Raw genomic sequence first — 26663 nt, forward strand, 5'->3', positions numbered from 1 at the left:
CAGGGCCCATCCAGGGTGCTGGTGCCAGCGGATCCTGCCCTGGGACAGTGGCCTTTCCAGTCACTGCAGGGAAGGTAGCGGTCCCTTCCCTCGTTTGTTCATGTGGCCCGAGTCCAGGAGCACCTGCCGCCTGCCGCGTGCCCTGGAACAGGGGGCTTGGCATGCAGAAGACAGTCCCTGCCGTCACGAGGTGACAGGTGACAATCAAGTAGAGAGCAAGACGGTGACTTTGTAGGTGCACAGATGAAGGTAGAGGACATCTTCTACCCGAAGGCCTCCCGGGGCTTCCTCCCGCGGGGCTGGCCCCTCCGAACAGCGCCTTCCCTGCCTCCCTCGAGCTCAAACCCAAGTGTCAGGTCCAGTCCCAGCAATGCCAGGAAGGCCAGGGCCCCTTCCCCCCCAGACGAGCTGCCCCTGGACCCGGCTTTCCGAGCACCCCCTCCATGAGAAACGGGGAGCTTCGAAGGCGGAGAGACAAAGCCTGGCATGGAGCTTCCAGTGGCTCCTTTGCTGAACATTCAAAGCTTAAATTTTTTTTTTTTTAAAGAACATAAAACAAGACAGAAATGGGCAGGCCTCCTGCCAGGGGCTCCCACGCAGCTGGGGAGGGAGCGGCCCCGAGACGCCTCGGTCCCGTGGGCCCGCACTGGGCCTGTCCTCCTGGGCCGGCGGGGCCTGGCCCGAGCCCGTAGCACACCACCGCTCTCGGCCCGCTGGCACCGCCACGCGTGTCACGGTGAAGACTGTGCAGGGCCGCCCCCACGGCGACTCTGGCCCCCAGACCCCTGTCCAGTGCTGACGGGTGTCAAAACCAACCCTGGTTTCCGAGGATCCGATTTCCTGAAATCAGATCCTGAAGTTCATCCTCTGAGAGACGGTGCCGCCACTTGGTGTGCCAACCACGGAGTCTCCTTGCTTTTGCTCCGTCTCCCGCCCCCAGAAGCAGAGCCTAAGGCGGGAGCCCGTGCGCAGGTGTGTGGGGAGCGGGGTCTGGGCAAGTGCAGCCAACCCCAGGAGGGCGATGGGCCCCGTCGCGAGTGGGCCTCCAGGACCCGGGTAGGAACGTGCCCGGCTGAGGGGTGGGACAGAGGTGGTCACAGCCCCCAAGGGTCAGAGCTGGTCTCAGAGGGTTTACTCGGCTCCCCCGCAGCGTCGTGCATGCTGGGGAGCCGGGCAGGTGAGGGCAGGTGAGGGCAGGTGAGGGCAGGTGGCCCACTGCGGCTTCAGGGAAGCCCCCAGCGCAGCTGCAGGGTGGGGCGGACCCAGGCAGGCGCCCGAGGGCCGCTCTGCAGGTGGTAGTGACCACTTCTGTGTCACACACACACACACACACACACACCCGCCCTCCCCACCTGGGGGCGGGTGTCAGCCCCCACAGCTTAGCGGCCGGCCACCCCGCCCTTCCGCGACCTCACCTGTGAATGCGAGATCCCGGGGAGCACAGGGCGGTGGTGAGAATTCAGCCGGTCAGCACGTACGTAGGGTGCAGAGAAGAACTCCAGGACGGAGAGAGTTCTGGGTCCCCGGGCCTGGTGGCGGTCGGCCCCAAACCTGGGACGCTGGCTTTGTGTGATCGCTGTGCCTCGCCGTGCCCTTGCCCCTTATCCACGCCACCTGCCCTCCTTACCTAGGCTCCGCTATGTGAGTAGTCATCATGTCACTTAACAGCTCACAGTGTCACCTGGCCCTCCGCCATACCCTCCCAATGCCCAGAGTCACACCAACCCTTTCCTATTCTCTGAGCTTATCCTGACCACAGGACCTTTGCACCTGCATTTCCTCTGCCTGCCAGCCAGCCCCCTCCAAGGTTCGCTCCTCTGCTCAGCGTATTTCCTGTTACAGGCACATCTTCAAAGAGAGCCTCCCCCCGCCCCCAGCTACCCGGCTGCAGTCGTTCAGGGACAATTATTTCTAGTCTCGGGCCTGCCTTTCTTCCACACGCGCCATCATCACCGGGAGCTGTACTGTTGAAGCGTTCTTGGTTGGAAGGCTTGTTTGTCTGAGTGGGGTGGGGGCGTCTCCCTGCCCGAAAGTAGGGGCCAGAGGCGGACACCTTATCTGCATCCCCGTGCCTGAAAGCACACGACGCCTACTAGGTCCTCCTGTCACTCTGCTCAGGCCGCCATAAACGAAGTGCCGCCGTCCGGGTGGTTTAAACAACAGTTTTATTTTCTCAAGGTCTTGGAGGACGGCAGTCCAAGCTCAAGGTGTGGAGGCGCCTCGGAGGCTTGTCTCCTCGGCGTGGAGACGGCCACCTTTCCACACGGCCGTCGCTCTGGTCCCGCTGTGCGCATCCGTGTCCTAATCCCTCCCTCCAAGGACACCAGTCAGACGGGATCAGGGCCATCAGCCCCTAGGACCTCGTTTTGCCTTAACCACCTCTTTATTATTTTTAAAGATTTTATTTACTTATTCATGAGAGACCCAGAGAGGGGCAGAGACACAGGCAGAGGGAGAAGCAGGCTCCCTGCAGGGAACCCGATGTGGGACTTGATCCCAGGACCCCAGGATCATGACTTGGGCTGAAGGCGGCACTAAACTGCTGAGCCACCCAGGTGCCCCCTTGTCCCTGTTCTTATCATTAAGTCCCCAGTGGTGCCCATCAGCAGCCACTGCTTAGTGACAACAGGTGTCCGTGGTGACACCGCTTCCTCCATGAAAGCAGATTCACCCCCCAGATCTAAACAACTTCACATAACTCACAAACAAGTGGATTTGAAACTATAGCAAACCGATACACAGCAGGTGTCCCCTTCCCCTGCCCCCCCCCAGCCCCAGAGGCCTCAGAGGCCTGTCCCCCCACCCAATCTGGCCTGTGTCTCCATGCAGGGGTGGGTTGTATGGGGCTGGGCCAGGCAGGGGCCGGCAAAGGTCCAGCCTGGGAGGGGACTGCTTGGGGACATTGAGCCACTCTGCACCCTGTGTCTTTGCAGAGCTCGCCGAGAAGACTTGGAGGTGCTGAGCAAGGGGGAGCGCTCCCACCGGCTCGGACTACGTGACCACTCATGTCTAAGGCCCACGGTTCTCGGCCATATCGGAGGCACAATGTGGTTATTCCCCGACAGCAACCAGAAAAAGAAATGAATTTTGTCCAGCAGCAGCCGCCGCCATCTGACACGGCAGCAAGGCAAATGATGTATCCCCCAAACTGTCAGGTGGGAGTGCAGGATCCGGTTTATCTCGCCAAGGAGTTCAATTTGCTGACACTGAACCCCCAGCAACTAGAAGGAAGCAGGCACCAACAGATGGCAAAGGTAGGTCATGCAGAGGGGCTTCAGGAAGGGTGCGTTCCAGCTGCTGGCTGGAGGTGAGCACCCCAGCCACGACCGTAAACCCACCGAGTCTGGTCCAATCCCACCAGAAAAGCTGGTGCCCTGCCGTCTCCCAGGCACCTCCAACGAGCACCAGGGACATACCCAGACTCTGGGGCAACAAGCCTGGGGCTTCTGTTCCAGATGCTGGGGTCTCCCTCCCTGCGGGGGGAGCTTCTCCTGCAGCGTCTGTGGTCACAGGGCTATACGAGGCCATGCGGGGCCCCCATTGCTAACCCATGCCCCCCAACCCCTCCCCCGCGCGGCTGCCCAGGGGCTGCTGCTGGTCCTCCCTCTGGCCAGGAGCTCCCACCCCGGGTAGGGCCCCGCTCAGCGGGGCACCTCCAGCCCGGCCATCCCCACATCAGCAGGAGCAAAGCCCCTGCAGGAAGAGGAGCGGGAGGGGGTACTCCCTGAGGGGGGGACGGCCACCTCCTGTCTGCGTCCCGACGTCAAGACAGGCACCCATCCTGCCACAGCGTCCCGACGACGAGGACGCTCCCCTCCGAGGCCAGGCTGCCAAGTGTGCCGTGCCTCTTCCAGGGCCCCGAGAAGAGCCTGTACAGCCAGTATGAGCAGAAGGTGCGCCCCTGCATCGACCTCGTTGACTCCCTGCGGGCGCTGGGCGTGGAGCAGGACCTGGCCCTGCCGGCCATCGCCGTCATCGGGGACCAGAGCTCGGGCAAGAGCTCCGTGCTGGAGGCGCTGTCGGGGGTCGCCCTCCCCAGGGGCAGCGGTAAGCTCGCAGGCCACGGAGCACCCCTGGGGCGCCAGCGGCTGCAGACAGGCCCGGGCAGGCTGAGGTCCCCAGCGCGTGGCCTGGGCTGGCGGGGCCGGGGGGATCCCCGCTGCCCCTGGGTTTCAGACCCCCCCTTTGGCACCAAGTAGCTCTCGCTGGGCCTGTGTCAGTGGAGGCGTTTTCCCAGTGGTCTCCGTGAGAGCGTGGAGATGTTTCTTGGATCACGTGGAGTTTGTAGAGTCTCGGGTGACATGTGAAGAATGTTCTAGATGTTTGGAAAAGTGATTAGCCTGGATCGTAGTGTGCTAAGACACACGGTTTTCCCTTATTTTTTTTTTAAGATTTTATATATTTATTCATGAGAGACACAGAGAGAGAGGCAGAGCCACACGCAGAGGGAGAAGCAGGCCCCATGCAGGGAGCCTGATGTGGGACTCGATCCCACGTCTCCAGGATCATGCCCTGAGCTGAGGGCAGATGCTCAACCGCGGAGCCACCCAGGTGTCCCCACTGTTTTCCTTTAAGAAAATAATCAAGTGTGTGGAGTTAAGAGGCTGTCGTACATTTACAATTTAATGAAATAAAGAGAAAAGGCAGGGAGGAGACGGTACCCTCCAAGTGGGTTGGGGGGAGGCTCCATCCTGGTCCCTTCCCTTGGTCCCAGACCCGACCCGAACCCAGGGGTTGGGGGCCACCGATGCCGTCTCGCCTAGGCCGCCCCCAGGCACAGAGGAGGGCGTGGGGACCCCGGAGGGCTGCCCACCGGGCACCCCGGCCTGCACCCTCTCCCGGCCACTGGCAGTGGGTCCTTGACGTCAGGGTGTCCTGTGAGGTCCTGCTCAGCCCTGCGGGCACCTGATGCATGAGAGAGGGAAGGTTTGGAGCAGTCGCTCCTCTGCTCTGCCCTGGGGTCAGCATCCTGGGCAGAGGTGCAGCTTGGTGGAGGGTCTGGAGGCCAGTGACACGCGTGTGGCTCTGGGCCTGTCCCCAGGCTGGAGGAGGAGACGATGCAGCCCTTAAAGGGCCAGCACATGGAGGACGCACGCAGTGCCCGGGGCTTCGCCCAAGAAGCTCTGGGCGGTTCCAGCCTTTCTGAGCTCGGGCTGCACACGGCGCCCTGAGAACACCCTTGACCCGCCTCCTTTGGATGTCTGGACTCTTGCCCTGGCTCTTGCTGCCTTCTCCCTGCACCCTCTGACCCCTGGGGTGAGGGGGCTTCGAGGTGGGGGGACAGATCCCACCGCTCCCACGTTTCCACCTGTCCTCTGCCCACAGTGGCCAGCTGGACAGGTGCAGGCCCCACGGCCAAAGCCGGAGGTGCGACTCCAGCCCAAGAGTCCTGGGGGGCCTCAGACACGCAGAGCCTCAGCTCACAGCATCGTGGCGGGGACTGTGGCCGTGGTGGCCTGCAGGCTCTGGGTGGCCACAGAGAACAGACCCCGGGGGCAGCTCCAAACGCCTCTGTCCTCGGACCTGCGACCCTCTGTGCCCGTCCAGTCCAGGCCCCCCAGTCTCGGTCCTGGCGAGGGACCGAGATTTCAGACGGGGACACTGGGGCAGGTCCTTTGGGGTGGTGGGGGAAGGGGGTGAGAGGAGGGGGCCCCGCGAACCGTCCTGTTAAAGGGAACTTAGAATGTTCGGGACGCTGTCTCAGGAATCGTGACCCGGTGCCCGCTGGTGCTGAAGCTGAAGAGGGATCCGCACAAGGCGTGGAGGGGGAGGATCAGCTACCGCAAGACGGAGCTGCAGTTCCAGGACCCCTCCCAGGTGGAGAAGGAGATCCGCCAAGGTAGGAGGCCCGGGTTTCTGCAGGTGCGGCTCCGGGGCCGCTCGCTCGCCGTCCTGGCCTCTTCTCTGCCTCCTGGTCCTCGGGCTTCTTGGTCCCCACCAGCGAGCCCGCTGCCTTTCCTTCCAGGCTCTTCCACGGGCTGCTCCTCCTGCCTCGCACACTGCCCCCTCCTGCGGGAAGTGCCCCCCGCAGGACTCCCTGCTGTCCTGGTCACCGCTGTCCCACTGTCCCGAGGCCCTGCTCTGGAGAGCATAAAAGCGCATTATTAAGCCAGGAGGAGGCCTTTCGGAATGCGGGATGGGGTGGGGGGTCCTGTGACTGGTAACAAACACAGCGTGCGAGGGCGAGGCCTTCCCGTCACTCCCCGGAGCTCAGCTCCCCGAGAATCCCATGTCCCAGGGCCTCAGATGGCTCAGCAGAGGGATTTCATCCAAAGGGCAGACATCCTGCCCCCAATTCCTGTGCTCACCCCTGAATGTAGATGACCACCCCCAGGGCTCTTGCAGCCCTGATACTCCAGGCCTCACTGCCTGTTCCACGGGGCTCTGGGGCTCACTCCAAGAAGTGGAGGAGGCAGGGAGGTGGTGAGGACAGAGGCCACCCTCGGGGACAAGGCCAGGGGACTGGGGAGCATTGTCCTTATGTCTCCATGCTCCCCCCCGAGTGGGTGACCAGCAACCCCTATGTCCTTGGCATGTGTGTCCCACAAATCCTGATATTCACCATCGAAACCTCCCCTCCCCTAGACCATCCATCTCAGTTCTGATTTCCCCAAGCCGTCTAGCCCCCGGCCCCTCGGTGTGGCCCCCGATCTGCAGCAGCAACACTGCCTGGGGGCTCATTGGCCCTGCAGTCTCCGGGAGACACCCCAGACCTGCCAGGTCAGGACCTGGACTTTAACCAGGCTCCCAGATGGGCCACACGCACGCGGAGTGCGAGAACCCGTGCCCAGAGCATGGCCACCTGCGTGACTGGGGGGCCCAGCACAGTCATCCTGCAAGACCCCTCGGTTCAGAATCACTAAGAATTTCAAGACCGTGAAAGCAGATTAGTAAACCAGGAGGGGACCCTTCCGAACTCAGGGCTCCCCCGTGACCGCTCGGGCCCCATGTGCATGAAGCAGGGGCTGGCTCTGAGGTGTGTGCCCAAGACATCTTAGCTGGTCCTTGTCGTGGTTGTGAAGTTGACAGCCTGTGGGAAGACTCCAGCGTCCCTACAGGGGGCTGCTCCCAGGAAGGGGCAAGATACCCTTGGTGTGTCTGGTGGCCGCTACCTGCCCGAGGGACGTCACTGTGAGTGACAGGCAAGCCAGGTGCATGCACAGCGGGGCACCTGGGGAGTGATGGGGGGAGTGGGGCGGGGGAGACATGCTCAGCTCTGCCTCCATGTCCTCCTTCCGGCCTTGGGATGTGCTCTGCGAAGCCCTGGGGTGGAGATCCCCAGGATCCCCATCTGCATGTCACTTCTCGGCACACTGAGCCTCGGCTTGCAGGGGTGCTGGAAGCTCCCCGTCGATGGCACTGAGGGGCCCTCTTTGCTGACACTTGAGTTTTCATTACAACTGTGTGTGCCTTCGGACATCGGACCCAGGGACCCTGTCCACCCATTGGCCACGCTCTGGGAGGGCGGAAACCGTCCTCTTGCACCAGCAGAGCTCGAGGCCAGCTCAAAAAGAAAAATTCGTTCTGTCTTTGAACCCTATTACCTCTACGGGGGTGCTTGGTGTCCTCAGGACAGGTGAGCTTCCCCCAGGGTAAGCCACGCCAGAGAAAGCAGGCGGCGGTCACGATGTACTTATTGCTGGTCACACACCACGCCATCATTTCCACCCTATCTATCTTTAGGCGGAGGTCCCTATGTCCAGCCCCCATGCAGGGCTTCACCGTTTGGAGGGAAGAGTGGGGAAGAATTTGTGGAAATTATTAACACTCACAGGAAAATATTAAAAAGCATAAAGAGAGAGACTAGAACCCATCCGTATCCCGTTGTGAACATATTGGTATGTTTTCCTCCAGACTTTCAGGGAGGCTGATGTGTTCAATAGCCCCCGAAGTGGCCCCAGAGACCCCTACAACGGCTATTCCTCCGACAGGTCATTAACCTGGACTCTGGGTTTCCCCTCTCTTGGCCTCCACAGCTCAGAACATCATAGCTGGGCAGGGACTTGGCATCAGCCATGAGCTCATCAGTCTTGAGATCACCTCCCCTGAGGTCCCCGATCTGACCCTCATTGACCTCCCCGGCATCACCAGGGTGGCTGTGGGAAATCAGCCCCAGGACATCGGAGTGCAGGTAGGCCTTCTGGAACTTGGGAATGGGCCAAGCTGAAGATGGGGAGACTTCTGGGTCTTCGTGGGGAGCCCCGGGGGCTTTGGACTGCCTCCCTTGTGGTGTTGGTTGACCGGAGACGTACGCACTCTTCCTTTGTGTCGTTTGGTTTTTGTTGTTGTTTTTTGGTATCAGATCAAGGCACTCATCAAGAATTACATCCAGAAGCAAGAGACGATCAACCTGGTGGTGGTCCCCTGCAACGTGGACATCGCCACCACGGAGGCGCTGAGCATGGCTCAGGAGGTGGACCCCAATGGAGACAGGACCATAGGTAAGAAGACAGAACCAAGCTTCCAGAGGATGGGAGGGAGGGGGAGCCTTCTTATATATTTAGAAGGTCCTAGAATCTAGCACTATTAGAGGCAAGTGCTGTTCCCAGCAGGAGCTCCGTGGGCTCAGGGTGCATTCACACACCACGGGTGGGTATCTCCACCCACAGCCAGGGTTAGATGCATGGCCAGAATTTGGAGGTTCTCCACCCTCCTTCCTCTCGTCCCCCGTTTGCATTCACAAACCATTCCGGATGTGGGGCAAGAACTGCCTTATCTGTTTCCCACAACGGTTGGGAAAGGAGAAAGAGCCTGGCCCACCAGCTCCGCCATTCCGCAGGTAAGGTTGTTGCCACCTGACGTGGAAAAGACCTTCCTACAGACCTCAGTGGACATTCTACTGGGCTGATGTTGGGGTGCCGGAGTCTGCAGGATTTGTATTCAAGCAGAACTCTTCGCGGGGAGCTAGGTTCTCTTAAATTTCTTTAAAAAAAAAAAAAAGTCACCCTAGAAGGCATTACAGGGAACTCGGTTTAAGAGTGCGCACTGTCTGGGGTTCAAATCCTTAATCTAGCACCTACTGGCTGTGTATCCTTGGGTAATATATTTAACCTCTCCTGGCCTCACTGTCTTCATCCATGAAATGGGACTAACAGTCCTAAGTGCTGGGTGGTTGGGAGGACTCCATGAAGATGGTACTCAGGTCTGGGCACGTAGAGTTTTCTCAGCAACTGATAGCTGCTATTTCTTTATTAGTGATATTATCACTCAGCATCACTTCTTCACCGATCATCCCGCCTACCCAGAGAGCTGACCCTCCTGCAGATTTGCAGGTCATTCCCCTGACTAAACGCATACTCGGCTTATAATTGCCTTTCCTGCGCCTTCCCAAATAAAGGCCTGGTTTTCCAGTAAGGTTGGAAATGAATATGAGGGGCACACACCTCATGAATAATGTTTCACTCTACGCTAGACCACGCTTGTGCCCCGTTCTCTGTCAACTTCTCCAAGCATCACCAACACACCGCACCAGAGAGAACACTCAGGCTTTGGGTCACCCCGGTCATTGTAGGGCCCACGCTCTTTGTCCTCTCTCAATCCTAGGTCAGGAGGGATGGCTCACCGATGGCCACGGTAGGTAACATCATCGGTTTAGTAGGGTCAGCTAGCTGGATATTAGTATCTTTACAGGAGGGCGGCGACTGGGAGTTAGTGGATGAATGCGGAGTTTCAGTTCTGCAAGAAGAAAACCAATCCTGGCAGAGGGGGTTGCACAACAATGAGTAACTGGATGCCACTGAACTGTTCCCTTTCAAATGGCCCAAACGGTCGCTTTGATGTTACGCGGACTTTGCCACAATTTTTAAAGACACACAGTTGTTTAAAAACAGGATAACTGAAGGTGGAGTGAAGGAGGAAGCATCCTATTCTCATTAGTTGAGTTGTTCTCCTGCCCCCACGCGTTAGGTGTATTTTGCCACAATTTTTTAAAAAGAGAGCCGAATGACTATCTATACCGTACTTCCAAAGGGTGAAAACAGAACAAGTGTGACCACCACCGTAGCAGTGGTTTACATGACACCAAGCTTCGGGAAGGACTGTGAGCCAGGATGTTCGCAGGTGGTCCGCGAGGCGGGTCCTCCACCTTCCACTGCTAAGTGCACATTGTCTACTCGGCCCACTCCGGTGGGACTCCTGTGGCCACCATGGCACACAGGTGGCATTTGTTAAGGTCACCGATGCCCTCCATGCCAACAAACCTGCCGTCGCTCCTCAGTCCCCATCTTTCTCCACCTCGGACACGGTCAGACGGCTCACCACTGCTTCCTTCTTGCCATCTCTCCATCCTTCGCCTTAACGCACAGCCTCTTGGCTTCAGGGTCACGACGCGTGCTCCGTCTCCTCCTTCACCGGCCACTGGACGTCACATTCTTAGTCTTGTCCGGGTGTCTCTTCATTTCTCTGACCTCGAAATATCGGAAACCCAAAACTTGCTTCGGAGATCTCCCCTCTATCACACGTGCTCCTTAGGCGAGCTGATCCGGCCACGGCTTTGAGTCCGTCTGTATGCTGGCAACTCCCAGATCTAAATTTGTGACCCTTACCTTTCCCTAGGCTTGATGTCTCCACTTGGATGTCTATTAAATGTCTCCAGGGTAATGTGACCACAACACAACCCCCGATACCCCGCGCTTCCTCAATTCATCTCTCTCCCATGGCTTCTCCACCTCACTCACAGCACCACACCTGCCAGTTCTAGAACCAAGTCTGACTCACACGTGACTCCTCCTTCCCCCGCTTCCATGGCTAATTCAGCTGGAGTCCTGGTGACTGTCTCCAAAACTAATACCAAGTCTGTCCACTGCTCTCCATCTGCATAGTCACCACTAGACCAGGCCCCCATCATCTCTTGCCTGGGCGACTCACACCTCTTCCTATAGTCTCCAGGCACTCACCTTGCCCACAGTGCACCCTCCACTGGTTTTTAAATAGGTAAACAAAGTCAGGCCCCTCCTCTGCTTCTACACTAATGTTACCACCTCACATTCATAAACCATAAACCCAAAGCCTTCCGTGACCTGGCTCCCTATGCCTCTCTGATCGTGGTTGTCATCGCTTCTGCTTTGCCCACTGGTCTCCATTGTAGCTGTCGTCTCCAGGGCCTGGACTGCTCTTTCTGCATCCTCGCAGGGCTGGCTCCTTCCTCTCCTGCAGATCTCAGCTTGCCTTGTCCACCCAACCCAACACTGCACCATGCCCCCCTGCCTGCGCTCGTTGACCAACACATGACTGGATTTTAACTCTCTGCCTAGCACTTCTCAATATCAGATACTTTCTCTTTGTTTCTTGTATATTACTGGACTAATTTATGTGGCTTTTACCCACTAGAAGGTGAGAGGATAGCCACGAAATTAGAGACTTGCAGTCTTGTTCACTGCCACTTTCTCAATACCTAAAGCAGTGTACTTAATAAGCATTTTTAAAATTCAATAGGAATATGTAATCTACTCAGGAAAGAGTTTAAAAAGAAGAAAACTAAGGCATCTAAAAGTTATTGACAGTGCCTTTCTCCATGGCCCAGGAGTTGGGACCCTAGGTGATGCTCATGTGCGGAGGCTGTCGATGGAGGCATGAGATTTTCCCTGCTTGAGTTCTTGGCTTCAAACTGAGACACTGGGTGAGAAGACCCCCTGACTCCAGAGAGGGGGAGAACTCATTGCAAGCCTCACTCTTTATTATCTGCCTAGTTTATCTCAGAATATAGTTCAGCGATCTAGGCTTTCCTGAATGACCGCTGGCTCCAAGGAGGGGTCCTCTCCTCTACTGATGGAAGGTTGCAGGTGCAGGTTCAGAGACCTGTCGGCTCCTGTGGGAACACGACGGTCTGTGTGCACACAAATCTTTTAATGAACGTAAGCTATGCTCTTAATGACAACCTTTGGTAATAGGAAGGCAAAACAGAAAGAGAGAGAGAGAGAGAGAGAGAAGTTCAACTGCTTGGGTGCCAGGAAGGTTTCAGGAAATGAGAGACCAGATGGCCAGACTTAACCACAAATCAAAAACAAGGACAAAGATAGTAGAAGATGACATTAGATTTCCACCCTAAACAGACAAAAAAAAAAAAAAAAAACCCAAAAAAAAAACAAAACAAAACAAAAAACACAACGTAGTGGCAATCTGACACCTCCAGAACACGAATAGAAATAGATACTCAGAATTCAAAGCTTTCAATCCAATCTAAGTGGGAGGGTGTGGGGACAGATGGGAGAGACGGAGGCAGAGAAGACGATGTCCGAGGAGACACCCACCCACACGAAGAGGGCAGAGTGAGTCTGTGACAGGACACGCTAGAGGGGGACACAGACACCCCCCACCCTGTACAGCAGGGGATGAGCTGCTGCGGGGAATAAGGTGGAGCCGCTAAGTTCTGAGGCCGCATGCCACCAGGTGTCTGGCACCCAGACACGTTTGTTCAATAGGTTATATGAGGAAATGGTTGGGTTGAGCGAGTGGGAGAGCAAATAAAGACACAGATCCGAGGGATGGCCGTGGAACGCACGAATGCGGTTTCAGGCACGGGGCCATCAGAGCTCCAGAGGGCTCCACGGGTCTTGGCCGAAGAAGGATCCCAGAGCCTGGCAGCGTTCAAGCACATCTGAGGACCAGACTGACCTTTGCCACTGTCTTTGGCTTCTCACGTCACAGGAGTCCTGACCAAACCAGATCTAGTGGACAGGGGCACCGAAAAGACCGTGGTGAACGTGGCGCAGAACCTCACATACCATCTCCAGAAGGGCTACATGATAGTGAGGTGCCGGGGCCAGGAGGAGATCACAAACCAGCTGAGTCTGGCCGAGGCAACCGAGAAGGAAAGGATGTTCTTCCAAACACATCCGTATTTCAGGTGAGCTTCTTTAGGACAATCCCAGGACGGCCGTCCAGAACCGGCCACGTGGCTGCCAAGTTACAGAGAGAAGCGTGTGCAATTTCTGTGTCCACCTTGACTCTGGGGCGGGGACCAAGAATTTGTGTCTCTGTCAGGTCCCTAGTCGAGCCCAGTGTTGCTGGGGCAGGGACCCACACTCGGAGCATCCCCCACCCCCAAGGTCCCTGGGAAAGCGAAGTCCTGGACAAGAAAGCGCATCGACGTGCTTTTATGCTCGTGCTTCGAATGTAAATCCTTGAGTTCCCACGTGTCGGGACTCAGCCCTCGCATGACAAGCCCTCCGAGCAGCGCTCCTGTGGCATCCTCGCTGACTCGTGTACATCAACACCCTGCAGCCAGACCTCCTGGTGTATGGATGGCCCTGGCCAAGCTCCTGAACCTCCTGTGCCCTTAAAATCGGTTGTTCACGGATTCGGAACATGACTCTTTGTAAAGCCCTTAGAACAGTGCCCGCTGCTTACTAAGCGCCATGTGCATTTTTTAAAATTTGATTTTAAAATGTTCTTGTGGCAAGAACGCTTAACCTCTCAACATATTTTTTAAGTGCACAGTTGCGTCTTGTTGACTACGGGCACCATGTTGGCCAGCAACCTCTAGAACTTATTCATCCTGCACAACTGAAATATTGCCCCTGGCGATGAGCAAGTCCCTATTTCCTATTTCCCCTCCCCCAAGCCCTGGCCACCACCATCCCACTCTCTGGTTCTAGGAGTTTGGCTAGTGTAGACAGATCATGTAAGCGCCATCAGACAGTATTTGCCCTTCTGTGACTGGCTTATTTTACTCCACGTAATATTTTCAAGATTCTTGCCTGTTGTAGCCGATGTCAGAATGTCCTGCTTGTGTGTATTTTCTTTATCCTTTCATCCACCCGTGGACACTTAGGTGGTTTCCACATCTTGTGAATGGCGCTGTAACACACGTCGGGGTGCTAATAGCTCTTTGAGATCTTGATTTCAGATATTTTGGATAAATACCCAGAAGTGGGATTGCTGGATCATATGGAAGTTCCATATTTCAATTTTTTGAGAAATGTCTACACTGCTTTCCACAGCGGCTCCACCATTTTTGTATTCCCATCAGCAGTGAACAAGGGCTCAAGTTTTTCCACGTCCTTGCTGACACTTGTGGGGTTTTTTTGATAACATTCATCCTAAGAGATGTGAAGTGGTGCTTTTGATTTGCATTCTCCAGATGACGAGTGGTGTTGGGCATTTTTTCATGTCCCTGTTGACCCTCTGGGTGTCTTCTTTGAAGAAACCTCTGTTCAAGTATTGAGTCATTTTTAATTGGGTTTTTAGGGTTTTATTGTTGTTGTCAATGTTGAATTGTGGGAGTTCTCTGTATATTTTGGAAACTGGCACCTTATCAGTTATACAGTTCACATGTACCTTCTCCCATTTTGGAGGTTGCTTTTCCCTTTGTTGGATGTCTCCATTGATCTGGAGAAGCTTTTTAGTTGATATAACCCACTTACCTGTTTTTGCTTTTGTTGATTGTATTTTTGGTGCCATATCCATGAAATCATTTCCAAGATCAGTATCATGAAGATTTTCCCCTGATGTTTTCTTCTAAGAGTTTTTTTTCCCCAAGACTTTATTTGAGAGAGAGAGAGAACATGAGAAGGGAGGAGAGGCAGAGAGAGAGAGGGATAAGCAGACTCCCCACTGAGTGTGGAGCCCAATGTGGGGCTCAATACCACAATCCTGAGATCATGATCTGGGCTGAAGTTAGGAGTCAGACACTCAACTGACTGAGCCAGCAAGGCACCCATCTTCTGAAAGTTTTACAATCTCAGATCTTAAATTCAAGTCTTTTTTTTTTTTTTTTTTTTTTTTTAGAGCTCATGTGTAAGTGCAAGCAGGGGAGGGGCAGAGGGAGAGGGAGAGAGAATCTTAAGCAGGCTCCATGCTCAGCACAGGGCTCAGTCCCACAACCCTGAGATCATGACTTGAGCTGAAATCAAGAAAGAGCCTGACGCCTAACTGACTGAGCCACCCAGGCACCTCCTACATTCAAGCCTTCAGTCACACTTTTGTGTAATAGTGTAACATATGGATCCAGTTGCATTCTTTTGCACGTGGCTGTCCAGTTATCCCATCATCATACAGCAAAGAGAGGTTTTCCCACCATCAAAGACCAGTTAACTGCATGTGTGAGGGTTTATTTCTGGGCTCACCGTCCTCTTCCATTGTTGGTCTGTATGTCTGTCTTTATGCGAGCACCATATGGTTTTAATTACGGTAGCTTTGTAATATATATATTTGAAATCAGGAAGTATAATGCCTCCAGCTTTTTTTTTTTTTTTCCAGCTTTCTTCTTCTTCATCAAGATTGATTTGGCTATTCAGAAATAATTACTTGTTACAAGAAAGAAAATACTAGTTTGGGCAAGTCACTTATCCTCTATGAAGTGAAGTTTGTTTTGTTTTCCTGTAGGTAAAAAAACGCCTTACCCTGTGAGTTTATTGAGATGATAAAAAAGAAAAGAAATGTAACTCTCTAGCACCATGCTTGCTTAGGTTTGGGCTAAGCCATCATTAGCATTTGTATTTTTTTTTTTTTTTTTTTTTTTTAGCACTTGTATTTCTAATGCACTACGTGGCTTTTCTGATGGCATGTGTCACTGCAGGGAGCTGATAAAGCCCAGAATAGGAAAAATGAGCATATAGGTTGTGGATCTTAGAAATAAAACAGTGAATTCTTTTTTTAGCAAAAGCGAATTTATTTGGCAATAACAGAGAGTTGCCATTTGCGGGGAACAAACTCTGGCAAAACCATAGGCAAGTCCAACAAAGGAGAGGAATGTTATTTTATGGAGAAGATGGAGGAAATCGGGCTCTTTTGAACTCGGTCCACGGGAGAAACGCAAGCGTTTATAGTGCTGATGGCTTTTCCTTGGCTGAATTGCAAGGGCGGTCGATTGCTTGCAGGAGAGGCAGTGCACCACATCCTTTCCTGCTGGGGTCTGTAGTTGATGCTTGTCCCCTGTTGAGTCTTCTGCTGGGCCCGGCAGTGACACTTCTTGGACAGTCGCGTGGCATGGGATCTCCCCCTCTGGCCTCCCGACTCTGTGTCAGCGAGGTCTCCCTGACAGTATCAAGACCAGCATCTTTCCTGAACGCCTGTGTCTCCTGTCTTGTCTCAGAGCTCTCCTGGAGGAAGGAAAGGCCACGGTGCCCTGTCTGGCGGAAAGACTTACCAAGGAGCTCATCTTGCACATCAATGTGAGTCAGCGGGTTGGATCCTGAGTTGTAAAAATGACAGCCTAGCCAAGTCCCTCCATCATGAGATGGCTGAGACACCCACTGAGCTGCCCACACACGCCACGAGACCAGCACATTCTGAAAACCAAATCACTCATGGGCAGAGGTTCCCAGTAGAGCTTCCAAAACCTGGAAGCAACCGCTGTGTGATGTTGAAGCCAATTGCTGAATCAGTCCATTTGGAGAAGTAGCAAGGGAAGGAGGGAAACTGTAAGCCGGTTTAGAAGGGTAAGAGGAATGAACACTGACTTAGCAAAGATATCCTTTTGCAATATATTGGTTAACACTTTGTTGACCTTGAAAATGAAATAGCCAGTTATTTTAGCAGCAGGTCAAACAAAAGCAAGGAATTCTTCTGAGCCAGGAAACACATACTCCCAACAGTGTTTGGTTGGAAGGGACCAGTGGTTCTCAAACTGCACACACAAGAGTCACCTGGAAAGCTTATTTAAATTCAGATTTCTGGGTCCCCATCCAAGTTTCTGAACCAGTAAATCTAGGGGGTGGGGGCAATGATTTTGCATTCCTAACTTCCCAGGTGATCCAGGGAACATACTCTGAGGAGCCCCAATTCCAGTGGAACCCTCTTAGTTTGCAGAAGAGGGCTTCAAAAGACATATCCCTGTCCAAAAGACAGCCTCATCTAATTGATAGAAACTTTGCTTTTACGAAGACACTGCATTTTGTTTTTTGTTTTACATATTTTTTTAATTGGTGTTCAATTTGCCAACATATAGCATAACCCCCAGTGCTCATCCCATCAAGTGCCCCCCTCAGTGCCCGTCACCCAGTGACCCCACCCCCCGCTCACCTCCCTTTCCACCACCCCTTGTTCGTTTCCCACAGTTAGAAGTCTTCATGTTCTGTCTCCCTTTCTGATATTTCCCACTCATTTTCTCTCCTTTCCCCCCCCATTCCCTTTCACTATTTTTTATATTCCCCAAATGAATGAGACCATATAATGTTTGTCCTTCTCCGATTGACTTACTTCACTCAGCATAATACCCTCCAGTTCCATCCACATTGAAGCAAATGGTGGGTATTTGTCATTTCTAATAGCTGAGGAATATCCCATTGTATACATAGACCACAGCTTCTCTATCCACTCATCTTTCGATGGACACCGAGGCTCCTTCCACAGTTTGGCTATTGTGGACATTGCTGCTATAAACATTGGGGTGCAGGTGTCCCGGCGTTTCATTGCATCTGTATCTTTGGGGTAAATCCTCAGCAGTGCAATAGCTGGGTCGTAGGGCAGGTCTATTTTTAACTCTTTGAGGAACCTCCACACAGTTTTCCAGAGTGGCTGCACCAGTTCACATTCCCACCAACAGTGTAAGAGGGTTCCCCTTTCTCTGCATCCTCTCCAACATTTGTGGTTTCCTGCCTTGTTAATTTTCCCCATTCTCGCTGGTGTGAGGTGGGATCTCATTGTGGTTTTGATTTGTATTTCCCTGATGGCAAGTGATGCGGAGCATTTTCTCATGTGCTTGTTGGCCGTGTCTGTGCCTTCCTCTGTGAGATTTCAAGACACTGCATTTTGATAACTATTTTTGGCAATATATTTATCAGCATTTACATATTTTACAGTAAAACTTTAATTTTACATCTGTAATATTTTTAAAGTGAATTTTTAAAATCCATAACGAGACCATTAGGATAATGATCATTTGAAATATCAGGGAAACATTTAGCATGTTAAAGGTTAAATGTTAAATCTGAAACTATAGATTCAAACTGCCTGAAAACAAACAAACAGACAAAAGCACCCTGAGACCTTATTACCTCCTGGTGTCATCCATCTTCATCAGCATTTTACCAGGCCTTGGAATGCTAATCCACAAACTGCCCCTAAACCCCAAGGCACTTGATGGGATGAGCACTGGGTGTTATACTATATGTTGGCAAATTGAATTTAAATTTTTAAAAATGTAAAAAACTAAAGTTTCTTGCAGGCTTTAAGAAAAACAAAACAAAATAAAAAACCCCAAGGCACTCCTCCTCCTGCCCAGCTGGCTGCAGTGACCTCATTCACCGAAGTGGAAGCTGGGGTCGCTGGTCACCCAGGCCTGTGTCACCTGCATGGGCTGTGGGCAGGGTGTGCATCAGAACGAACTCCACCACTCCCTCCCTCGGTGACAGCATCAGGCACTAAGCCTCTCCAAGCCTCAGGCTCCTCTCTTGTAAAACAAAGAGGCACTAAAGCCACGTGCGCTCTGTCCTGCAGTGAGGGGCTTAGCTGAGATGTGGAGGGTGCAGAATGCTGCTTGGCCCAAGGACCTCTCTGCCCTTCCTCCTCCTCCTCTTCCTTAGCATTGGCATCATTGATTTTTAGGACTGATGATGTTTTGGAATTAGGTGAGGTTGGATGAGGTGAGGCCTGGAGCCGACAACCAAGAAAGAATTCTGGACGCATCTTTGGTGCAGAATGGGGGTTTTATGGAAGCCAGTGGACCAGAAGAGCGGCTGCCCCAGGCGGGCCTGTGAGGGGAGGCTGGTTATACACCTGGGAGTCGGGAGGGGTTTGAAGATGGCATCCTCTCGAAGGAAGCTTGGAAGCAAGGTTTCCAGGACCCTGAGGGGCAGCTATTGTTGGGCAAAGGTCACTGATTACCCTCTAATAAATCTGAGGCATGAGACCCTTCAGATGTGTATCGGTGGGCCGTGTGCTTGGGGATGATCGTCAACACGTATCTTGGGGGTTTAGAGATAAAGGACATTTCTAAAGGAATTTTTATATTTTAAAGTAGATCTACAGGCTCCTGGGGGTCGGGCTGAGGTTGCCTTCTGCCCTTAGAGAAGTATGAACATCCAGGCAGCTGAGTCCATAGAGGAAGGTCCCTCTGCCTGTTTCGAGGACTTGTCGATGTGCCTTGTCCTCAGCTAGTCCTCTGTCCCCCCATCAAGGACAATAGCCAGCCTGGCACCACATCCATGACATATCCTCTACCATAGCATCGTGTATCAGTTTATTTTTTTTTAAGATTTTATTTCTTTATTCATGAGAGACACAGAGAGAGGCAGAGACACAGGCAGAGGGAGAAGCAGGCTCCCTGTGGGGAGCCCAATGCGGGACTCGATCCCGGGACCGGGGTCACGCCCTGAGCTGAAGGCAGACACTCAACCGCTGAGCCACTGAGGTGTCCCTGTTTATCAGTTTATTTATTTTATTTTATTTTTTTTCCCGATTTTATTTTATTTTTTAATGTTTATCAGTTTATACTCAAATTATCACCAAAAGAACATTTTACCAAGGAAAGCTTACACTATATTCAAGTGTACTTGTTCTCCAAAATTTTTTTAAACTTTTTTTTTTAAGATTTTATTTATTTATTCACGAGAGACACAGAGACACAGGCAGAGGGAGAAGCAGCCTCCATGCAGGAAGTCCAACATGGGACTCGATCCCAGGACCCCAGGATCATGCCCTGAGCCAAAGGCTCAACCACTGAGCCACCCAGGCATCCCCCCAAAATTTTTTTAAAGATTTTATTCATTTATTGTAGAGAGAGGGCACCCAGGTGGGGAGGGGACAGAGATCCCCAGGCAGATGCTCCACTGAGCACAGAGCCTGACCTGGGGCTCCCTCTCACAGCCCTGAGATCACGACCTGAGCCCAAACCAAGAGTCAGAGGCAAGACCGACTGCACCACCCAGGCGCCCCTGCTTGGTCTCTAAATACAGGGCACCCCGCCAACCCAAAACCTGCCCCCCCCAGAGTCCTCCCCACTCCAGTGGCCAACAGATGCCAACACTGGATGGCTCAAGCCGAAGTGCACAGCCGTTGCGTGCAAAGCCATCCTCGGGCTCTTTAACAGGAGCCCGTCTCAACAAGCTTCACACGATAATAGAAACTCGGGATCCCCGTGAATCCCTTCCCATGGGATGCTACCCATGTCCCTAAGAAACCTGTGGCCCGTTTGATCAAGCTGCAGAGTTTCAGTGTTTGCTCTCATTTTGTTTCAGAAATCGCTCCCGTTGTTAGAAAAGCAAATAAGGGAGAGCCACCAGAGGGCGACAGACGAGCTGCACCAGTGTGGAGACAGCATCCCCAGCAATGAAGCCGATAAGATGTTCTTTTTGATCGAGGTGAGGATGTCCGGGGACCCCTCGTGATCCCCTTGGTGGCCCCGCACCTCTGGAGATGGCCCTCTGTGGGTCCCTGCCTGTGGCGCACCGGGAGCCCTCATTTGCAGGGAGCTGCCCTCCACTTGTCCTGCCTGGACGATGACCCCATCGTGGGTGGCTGGGTGGCTGGGTGGCTGGGTGGCTGACCGGACATTCTTGTAGCACACACCTCCCCCCCAAACCCACAGGCTGCTGCCCCAGGCAGGTCCCAGCTCTTTAATGCGATTCCAGCACAGGTTGATGACTTTATCTCATTTTCAGAAAATCAAGTTGTTTAATCAGGACATTGACAAGCTAATAGAGGGAGAAGAAATCGTAAAGAAGAATGAGACTCGCTTATACAACAAAATCCGGGAGGAGTTTGAACACTGGGCGCTCGTGCTCACGGCCAATACCCAAAAAGGTACGTCCTGGGACAAGGCTCCCCCACAAATGTCTCCCCGAAACACAGTGTCACGTTTACCAAGACCAGAGGCCACTTCTGGCACATAGGAGGTGTGCAAACAGCTGAGCGTGCCCACCCACACGGGACACCGTGGGCCCCTCAGCAACCGAGAACTGCTTCCCAGCCTTGGCCTCATCAAAAGACAAGTCCACCACCTGTAACCCCCTTCTTGCCTCCTTGTTTTGAGGCTAGACACTTCCACTCACGCCATCTGCCTTCCTCTGTCTGTCTTCACCCCTGATGCAAGACCGAAGAGCTCTGTGGTTTGAGAAGATCTCCTTGCCTTGCCTAGTGAAGTTGCATCTGCTACAGCCTAGATGCCTGGAGGGTGTGTGTGTGTGTGTGTGTGTGTTGTATCCTTGCTTAGGCACCTGATAAAAACACTGTTCACATCCATGAACTCAGGGTCCAACTGTAGCCTGGACGTGTCCTTGAGAGATCTGCAGGAGCCACCGTAATATTTAAATTTCTCTTTTCATTGAACTCATCCGGTGCTTCCCACCAGTTACAAACTCGAAACTCATCTCTCAGTGTGACGACCCTCAACTGCAACCCGTTTTCATAGGATAACAATTTTGTTTCTTAAACTAGCATTATCAGACCATACCTTTTTTTTTTCATTATGAAAAAAACAAAAAAAAACAAAAAACTCCACCTAGAAATAGTGCCTTAGGGTACAGTGGGTAAGCAAGACTCAAATTTAAAAAAAAAAAAAGTTTCTGTTTTTGAAATGTCTGTGGAGTTATTGGAATTCACTTTGGTAAAAAAAAAAAAAAAAAAGGAATTCACCTTGGTGGTTTGTTTTACGTTGTAGTTAAAAATATCGTTTCTGAAGAAGTCTCAGTATACGAAAAGCAGTATCGCGGCAAAGAACTTCTTGGATTTGTCAACTACAAGACATTTGAGACCATAGTGCACCAATACATCGAACAGCTGGTGGAGCCCGCGCTCACCATGCTCCGGAAGACTATTGGTGAGGAGCGCTCATGCGTGCCTTTCACGTGTCAGCCTAGTACCTTCCGTAGGGCTCAAGGCCTTGGAGGGAGGATCAGGATGCAATGATCAAACAAACCATGAAGATCTTCTTTGTCCATTTTGGGGGGAAGACAAGAGTGCACAGGAGCGTTGTCGAGTTATTCCTCGCCCTCTAGGCAGCCATGTGCGGTATAGTCAGATGCTAGACCTGGAGAGAACACACACTCCAGGAAAGATCAGGAAATTGCTAGGACCTGGTCGGGGTGGGTGGTGGGTTCTGGGTGGTGGTGGATTTTGGGTCTCCCTGGGACAATGTACCGTCCCCTCCTCCTCTCTCAGTCTGTAGATCTGGGGAGCTCAGTGTTGGAAGGGGGTCCACGTACCATGACTTACCCTCCCTGCGTCTCTAGCCCATTTTATTCCTGCTTGCAGCTTGGTGATGCTTTGTTCTTCCTTTGGTCAGAAATTGTCTGGCAAGCTTTCACCGACACAGCCAAGAAACATTTTAGCGTATTTTCCAACCTCAGTCAAACAATCCAGGTAAGCACCCACGGTTTTCGCGCTCGTTCCCCGTACTGCTGCCTGTTTTATCTGGGTCTAGCCTTTGAGAGAAGTGGGATACTGACCGTCGTTCAGAAATGCGAGGCCGGGGTTGTGGCTGCAGGCTTCGCCCGCACTCCCTGGGAGAGCCGAACAAAGCACACGGCTGAGCTGTGTTTCCGCAGGACCTGCTGCAGTACAGCAGGATGTAGGCTCGGGGGTCGTGGTCTGAGCAGCCGACTGTACCCGGGGACTGACCGGTTCTTTGCCTCTCTTTCTACTACAAAGGACAGAATTTTCCACTAGTCCTACTCCTAAATCTTTATAAGCTGGACTTAACAATATTGCCACAGCTGGGTGGGTTTCCACGTAAATAACTCAGATTCCCCTCTCAGTAATGGGAAGCCAGGGGCGTCCAGCTTCCCCCCTGAGCTCTAGATAAAGACCCTCTTCTGCCCAACGTGGATCTGAATCTCACTCCACAGCCCAGGTGAGCAGGAAAAAGAATTTCTCCCATTTTCCGATAATAGCTTGAATGTGTCCTTTTATACATCTTTGGCCAGTTGGCGAAAACTCAGTCTGACTTCTGACTTCTCTGCCTCTCCCAGGGGCTGCATCTGAGCCCTTGGGTGCCTCACCGGGGGATGGGCGACAGGCCTGGTCCTGGACCACCGTTTCTCCAGGCCAGCAGCCTGTTCTTCCCGGGCCTCAGTGACTAGCTCCTGGGCGATCCCCACAATGCTCCTGACTGCAAGAAGGGTCTCTTCTCCACCACGTCATCCCTTCCCTTCCCAGAATGCCTCTGACTGTGGGGGTGACGCGGGAGTCATGGGGTTTCTGGAAAGCACAGATGTCAATCGAGTCACAGGACAGCTGAGGACACCAGCGCGGGCTGCTGGGGGCCCCTCAAAGTCACCATATAACATTGCAGGCCTTCGGTGACCTTAAATTATATTCAGTTCTGTCTCAACATGATAGTGCTTCCTCCGAGGTTTAAAACAACCAGAGGGAGGGGATCCCTGGGTGGTTCAGCGGTTGAGCATCTGCCTTCAGCTCAGGGCGTGATCCTGGAGACCCAGGATCGAGTCCCACGTTGAGCTCCCTGCATGGAGCCTGCTTCTCCCTCTGCCTGTGTCTCTGCCTCTCTCTCTGTGTCTCTCATGAATAAATAAATAAAATCTTTAAAAAAAAAAAAAACCAACCAGAGGGAGAAAAGAAGTAACGCGTCTTCTCTTTCTTATCCAACCAGAACAAGATTGAAGACATAAAAACGAGGCAGGCAGAAACCGCAGAAAATCTGATCCGACTTCAGTTCAGAATGGAGCAGCTGGTTTACTGTCAAGACCAGATTTACAGCGTGGTTCTGAAGAAGGTCCGGAAGGAGGTTTTCAACCCAGCGGGAAAGGCTGCGCAGGATCTTCAGTTGAAATTTCCTTTCCCGAAAGATCTGCCTTCGATGTCATCCAATGATGAGATCGGGGTGCACCTGAATGCGTATTTCTTGGTAAGCGTGTAGGTCAGTGGCCTGGGTGTTTGCCCCGTGAACCGGGCATCCCAATTGACAGCTGCCTCACTGGGCGAGGGAAGGAAGGGCTGCCACCGGCTATGAAGCCCCTTCTGCGTTGACAGGTGCTCACACATCGTCTCTTTTAGAGTTTTACAGGAACCTTGTCTCTGGGAACTTTTCATTCATTTGGGAATCTGGGGGTCACGTTTTGTATGTGGCAAAGCACGCACTCAACACGAATTCCAACCACAGAGATCTTTATATTTTATGTTATGCACGAGTTACAAAATTGCTATGAGCAGAATGCAGCCGGATACAAGAAGCACTGACTTTGCTAGTTGTGACATAGCTTTCCTTGATGTCCAGAAGGCCCCCGGGGCCTCAGACTCACCAGCAACACGAAACAGGAACGAAACTTCCTTTCCCTGGATCCCGGGACCTGCTCACCTCCAGGGTTTCCAAACCTCTGTCCACGGACAGAAATATGGGCTACATGGGAAGGAAGATAGCTTTTAGCCTGCAAAGGAGCCCAACTCCCGACCTTTCTTTCTTTTAAGATTTATGTATTTGTTTTAAGGAGAGAGAGAGAGAGAAGCAGACTCCTCGCTGAGCGTGGAGCTCCATGTGGAGCTCGATCTCACCACCCTGAGATCATGACCTGAGCCAAAATCAATAGTCAGACATTGACCCAACTGAGCCCCCCGGGCGCCCATTCTGAAGCCTTCTCTAGGTCCAGCTGCCAGGCAAAGTGGACCTACTTATGCAGACAGGGAAGGAGGTGGGCACTAAAGTCGGTCCCGATCGGCTCCCAAAAGGGGCCAGGGGATCGCAGGGCCTGGAGGTCTCCCTGAGGAGGTGGAGTGGAGGTGGAGGGGGGAGACGGGCAGGGCTCCCAGGAAGGCTGGGATGTTCAGAAGTGTGCTGTGCATTTGCTAGCCTGCCAGGTGGGTTCCTGAGGGCCCGAGAGGATACCCGGTGGCAGATCTACGGCTGCCCAGATAGAACCTTCCCGTGGTTCGACGCTGACCCCTGGAGTGGGGTGCACGGGACCACCAGGACCTATTGAAGCAATTACCCAGGCATCCAAGAATCCCAAGGCCTCCCTGCAGACACAGACCAAGACCCCACCAGCTAACCCTTCCCACCCTTTCTTCCAGGAAACCAGCAAACGCCTCGCCAACCAGATCCCATTCATAATTCAGTATTTTGTGCTCCAAGAGAACGGCAGTTGCTTGCAGAAAGCCATGATGCAGATACTACAGGAGAAAGAGCAGTACTCCTGGCTGCTTCAGGAGCACGCCGACACCTCTGCCAAGAGGAGATTCCTCAAGGAGAAAATTTACCGGCTGGCTCAGGCGCGGCGCGCACTCTACATGTTCTTCAGTTAAAGGGGGCAGGTCCATGGAGGGGCAGCAATGCTTTGGGGGGGGCGGTTTCTTATGTGCCTTCCCTGTGAAGGGGACAAGAAGTGGCTTTTCATGTGGAACCAGGCTTTCCTGCTCTCGCCGGTGTCCATTTTCATTGTACTGTGCTCAGCACCAGAGTTTGTATCTGAAGTCCGCACTCACTTGGGGCTGTCACCTCTGACCTCCCCGAAGAGGTGGCTCTGAGTCCTTGAGCCTTCTCAAATACTGCTCTCATTCTTTGTTAGATTGTAGGACCCCAGAGGGGTGGGGAGTCAGGATCCTACTGTTCTTTGGCATTTCCAGGATCTTGCATGGCACCTGGTACACAGGAGCCCCTTAATAAATGGTATCTCGCTGAACAAATGAATGATGGAGACGGGCGCTATGGCTTAAATTCAGACTTTGGTGGTATGAGGCAGTGTCACCTGCTTCCCACTGTTGACTGTCATCGTGTTTCCAGCCCCCAGGAGAAATGAGCCTGAGTGATACCGGTTTTAATGTGTACCGTTCCCCTGGCTGCAGGGAGCTCCCATTGCTATGTTAAGTCTTGAAGAGACGTTTAATAAGGAAGAACATTTTTTTTTTTTAAATGGGCACCTGGCTGCAGTTGGTGAAGCATCTATCTTTGGCTCAGGTCATGATCCTGGGGTCCTGGGATCGAGTCCTGCATCAAGCTCCCTGCTCAGTGGGGAGTCTGCTTCTCCTTCTGCCTGCTGCTCCCCCTACTTGTGCTCTCTCTCTCTCTCAAATAAATAAAATCATTAAAAAAAAAACAAACAAATAAAATGATGAGCTTCACACCAGTGGCCATCTCGAGATTGGAGGATGTGCTTTGTCATGCTAAGCAGTACCTAGTTCAGAGGAATTTTAGGAGGGGTAAGTGGAACCATTTCTGCAAAACACCTGTAACAAAGCAGGTGTTCCAAAATGCCAGCAATTTTTCCCTCTCCATCAAACACGTCTTTCTTCCGTACTTCCTAGGTCCACAGAGCAGCCCTCACCTCAAGCACCCTTGCAGCCAGCTCTAACACCTTGTCCTTTGATACTTGGGGAGGCAGGTGTCATATGGTGTTAGACAAGTCCAACTTCATCCCTTTGCACATGCATGTCTGGCTTTCCCAGCACCTTTTGTTGAAGAGACTGTCCTTCCCCCATTGGCCTTGGCACCCCCGTCAAAGATCATTTGGCCATATATATGGGGGTTTATTTCTGGGCTCTCCATTCTAGTCCACTGCCCTGGGTCTGTCTTTAGGCCAGAACCACACCGTTTTGATAACGGTAGCTTTGTACTATGTTTTGGACTCAGGGTGTACACGTCCTTAGCTTTGTTCCCCTTTTTCAAGATTGTTTTGCCTGTTTCAGGGTAGCTTGAGAGTCCACGTGAACCCTCGAGTGGGTTTTTCTCTCTCTACAAAAGATGTCATGGGGATTTTAATAGGGATTGTATTGACTCTGGAGGTCACTTTGGGTAGGATTTGCAACTGAATGATATTAAATCTTGCTATCTGGGG

The 26663-nt window shown here is 52.7% G+C and overlaps 1 protein-coding gene across 4 annotated transcripts in view; it reads left to right on the forward strand.

The window, feature by feature from the left end:
- The window catches only part of MX2 (MX dynamin like GTPase 2), a 33444-nt gene extending 7489 nt beyond the window's left edge, over nucleotides 1–25955 (forward strand). For 3 of the 4 annotated variants that reach the window (XM_035709327.2, XM_025462037.3, XM_035709328.2), the window contains 13 exons: nucleotides 2934–3254; nucleotides 3855–4047; nucleotides 5705–5839; nucleotides 7977–8131; nucleotides 8303–8441; nucleotides 12646–12844; nucleotides 16034–16112; nucleotides 20118–20240; nucleotides 20541–20682; nucleotides 21539–21697; nucleotides 22163–22239; nucleotides 23489–23743; nucleotides 24904–25955. In XM_035709327.2, the coding sequence (XP_035565220.1) occupies nucleotides 3006–3254; nucleotides 3855–4047; nucleotides 5705–5839; nucleotides 7977–8131; nucleotides 8303–8441; nucleotides 12646–12844; nucleotides 16034–16112; nucleotides 20118–20240; nucleotides 20541–20682; nucleotides 21539–21697; nucleotides 22163–22239; nucleotides 23489–23743; nucleotides 24904–25134 (2136 nt within the window). In that variant the 5' untranslated portion in view covers nucleotides 2934–3005 and the 3' untranslated portion in view covers nucleotides 25135–25955. The other variant, XM_035709330.2, reaches the window with a different exon arrangement.
- Nucleotides 25956–26663: the final 708 nt, after the last annotated feature.

The sequence above is a fragment of the Canis lupus genome, chromosome 31 (assembly GCF_003254725.2).
Source record: "Canis lupus dingo isolate Sandy chromosome 31, ASM325472v2, whole genome shotgun sequence".
In the NCBI taxonomy this organism is placed as follows: Eukaryota; Metazoa; Chordata; class Mammalia; order Carnivora; family Canidae; genus Canis; species Canis lupus.